This window comes from Rutidosis leptorrhynchoides, chromosome 2 (assembly GCF_046630445.1).
Source record: "Rutidosis leptorrhynchoides isolate AG116_Rl617_1_P2 chromosome 2, CSIRO_AGI_Rlap_v1, whole genome shotgun sequence".
NCBI classification, from domain to species: Eukaryota; Viridiplantae; Streptophyta; class Magnoliopsida; order Asterales; family Asteraceae; genus Rutidosis; species Rutidosis leptorrhynchoides.
In genome coordinates, this window is record NC_092334.1 from 20,842,863 (window position 1) to 20,846,313 (window position 3,451).

General features: G+C 35.2%; 1 protein-coding gene across 1 annotated transcript; it reads left to right on the plus strand.

The window, feature by feature from the left end:
• The first annotated feature begins 889 nt into the window (after positions 1 to 889).
• On the plus strand, positions 890 to 2,780 carry LOC139890614 (uncharacterized mitochondrial protein AtMg00810-like). Its single transcript, XM_071873504.1, has one exon. The coding sequence runs from the start codon at positions 1,438 to 1,440 to the stop codon at positions 2,611 to 2,613; it is 1,176 nt and encodes a 391-aa protein (XP_071729605.1). The 5' UTR covers positions 890 to 1,437; the 3' UTR covers positions 2,614 to 2,780.
• Positions 2,781 to 3,451: the final 671 nt, after the last annotated feature.

The following is a 3,451-nucleotide window of genomic DNA, read 5'->3' on the forward strand; positions in this document are numbered from 1 at the left end:
AAGGAATTTGAAACAAGATATATATGTAACGGTTATAGACGTAATAACGTCTTAATTAAAATAAATACATATGTATTGTATTAAGATATATTAATACATTATGTTTAACATGATATAATGATAATTAAGTATATCATTAAGTGTATTAACAATGAACTATATACATAAAACGAGACTACTAACTTAAGGGTTTCGAAACAATATATACAAGTAACGATTAACGACTTAATTAAAATGTATATATATGTATTGTATTAATATGTATTAATACACTTTTGAAAGCCTTAAGAACATATATCAAAATACTTATACTTAACAAAAATGCTTACAATTACATTCTCGTTCATTTTCATCAACAATTTTACTCGTATGCACCCGTATTCGTACTCGTACAATACACAGCTTCTAGATGTATATACTATTGGTATATACACTAAATCATCAGCTCCTTAGCAGCCTATGTGAGTCATTAAACATGTGGGAACCATCATTTGGCAACTAGCATGAATGATTACACAAAATTACAAAAATATTATAAATCATTCATGAATTATTTACATAAAAACAAAATTACACATCCTTTATATCTAATCCATATACCAACGACCAAAAACACCTACAAACACTTTCATTCTTCAATTTTCTTCATCTAATTGATCTTTCTCAAGTTCCATCTTCAAGTTCTAAGTGTTCTTCATAAATTCTACAAGTTCTAGTTTCATAAAATCAAGAATACTTCCAAGTTTACTAGCTCACTTTCAATCTTGTAAAGTGATCATCCAACCTCAAGAAATCCTTGTTGTTTATAGTAAGATATCATTCTAAATCAAGGTAATATTCATATACAAACTTTGATTCAATTCCTATAACTATTATAAGTCGTTCTTCCCCTATTGTCTCACCTACTTTACCAACTGGACCGACATCCCCCACAGATAGCCCGCCGATCCCAACTCCTTCGCATCACACTTCTCCGATTCGACAAATTCACACTCGTAGCATGTCGGGTATTTTTAAGCCCAAGATTCCTTTTAATCTTTCTACCTCTACCGACCTTTCTCCTATACCACGTAATCCTAAAGATGCGTTACTTGACCATAATTGGAAACAAGCTATGACCGACGAGTATAATGCTTTAATTGATAATAAGACATGGGTTTTAGTTCCACGAACTAGTGATATGCATATTATTCGTTCTATGTGGGTTTTTAAGCATAAACGTAAGTCTGACGGCACTTTTGAGCGATATAAGGCTCGTTTGGTTGTGATGGCAGGTCACAACAAGTTGGAGTTGATTGTTATGAGACGTTTAGCCCTGTGGTCAAGCCTGCTACTATTCGCACGGTTCTCACTCTTGCTTTATCAAAGTCTTGGTCAATTCATCAGCTCGACGTCAAGAATGCTTTTTTGCATGGCACCCTTCGAGAGACAGTTTATATGCACCAACCTCTCGGATTTCGTGATACAAAATATCTGAATCACGTATGTCTCCTTCAAAAGTCGTTATATGGTCTTAAGCAAGCCCCACGAGCGTGGTATCAACGGTTTGCAGATTTTGTTAATACCATTGGATTTGTTCATAGTAGGTGCGATAATTCACTTTTTATATATCGTAATGGTTCGCACATGGCTTATATTCTTTTATATGTGGATGACATTATCCTCACCGCTTCTAGTGACACACTTCGGAAATCGATTATTACTTTGTTAGCTCATGAGTTTGCGATGAAAGATCTAGGGCCATTGAGTGATTTTTTGGGCATTGCAGTTCAACGTTTTTCGAACCGACTCTTTTTACAGCAGTCTACATATGCGAAAGATATTATAGAACGTGCAGGGATGTCTCAATGCAATCCAGTTCGCACACCTGTTGACGCTAATGCGAAACTTAGTGGATCCGATGGCCCTCCTGTTGAGGATCCTACTAAGTATCGTAGTTTGGCTGGGGCGTTACAATATCTCACTTTTACTCGGCCTGATATTTCTTATGCGGTTCAACAGGTTTGTCTTCACATGCATGATCCGCGTGGTCCTCATTTACACGCATTGCGTCGCATCTTACGATATTTACAGGGAACTTTACATTATGGCTTGCACTTATATAAGTCGTCTAATACACGTCTTGTTGCTTATACTGATGCCGATTGGGCAGGGTGTCCCGACACTAGGCGTTCTACATCTGGGTTTTGTGTGTATCTTGGTGATAACCTTATTTCCTGGTCTTCTAAAAGACAACCGACATTGTCTCGCTCGAGTGCCGAAGCAGAATATCGTGGAGTTGCCAATGTCGTTTCTGATACTTGTTGGATACGTAATCTACTACTTGAGTTACATTGTCCGTTACCGAAATGTACTCTTGTGTATTGTGATAATGTTTCTGCCGTCTTCTTGTCCGGTAATCCAGTTCAACATCAAAGAACGAAGCATATTGAGATGGATATTCACTTTGTACGTGAAAAAGTAGCTCGTGGAGAAGTTCGAGTTCTTCATGTACCTTCCCGATTTCAAATCGCTGACATTTTCACCAAGGGATTACCAAGACTTATTTTTGATGATTTTCGAGACAGTCTCAGCATCCGGCCTCCTCCCGCTGAAACTGCGGGGGTGTATTAGGCATCGATATATTCCATATATAAATATTTGGTTATTATTAAAACTATATATTGTTTAGAATTGTATTTACCTATATATGGTTAGTTAGAGTCTTGGCCACCAAGGCATACTTTGTATATAAATATGGATTGATGGAATGAGAATTGATCATTGAAGTCTCAAACACTCTCTGATACCATGAAAGTGTTTGAGACTTCAATGATCAATTCTCATTCCATCAATCCATATTTATATACAAAGTATGCCTTGGTGGCCAAGACTCTAACTAACCATATATAGGTAAATACAATTCTAAACAATATATAGTTTTAATAATAACCAAATATCCATATATGGAATATATCGATGCCTAATAACTATAACTATCTTAATTCGAGTGAAAATCTTACTTGAACTTGTTTTCGTGTCATGATTCTACTTCAAGAACTTTCAAGCCATCCAAGATCCTTTGAATCTAGATCATTTCTTGTCACTTCCAGTAGGTTTACCTACCTAACTTGAGGTAGTAATGATGTTCATAACATCGTTCGATTCATACTTATATAATCATCTTATTTGAAGAAAATAACTTGTAATCACTAGAACATAGTTTAGTTAATTCTAAACTTGTTCGCAAACAAAGTTAATCCTTCTAACTTGACTTTTAAAAATAACTTAACACATATTTTATATCTATATGATATGCTAATTTAATGAGTTAAAACTTGGAAACACGAAGAACACCGTAAAACCGGACATACGCCGTCGTAGTAAAACCGGGGGCTGTTTTGGGTTGGATAATTAAAAAAAAAACTATCTTAGACTTTGATTTAAAGATTTGTATTTTGGAAAAATAATA

What these genes read in the sequence shown, in the direction of transcription:
- LOC139890614 (XM_071873504.1), top strand. Translation starts at nt 1,438, where the DNA reads ATGCACCAACCTCTCGGATTTCGTGATACAAAATATCTGAATCACGTA.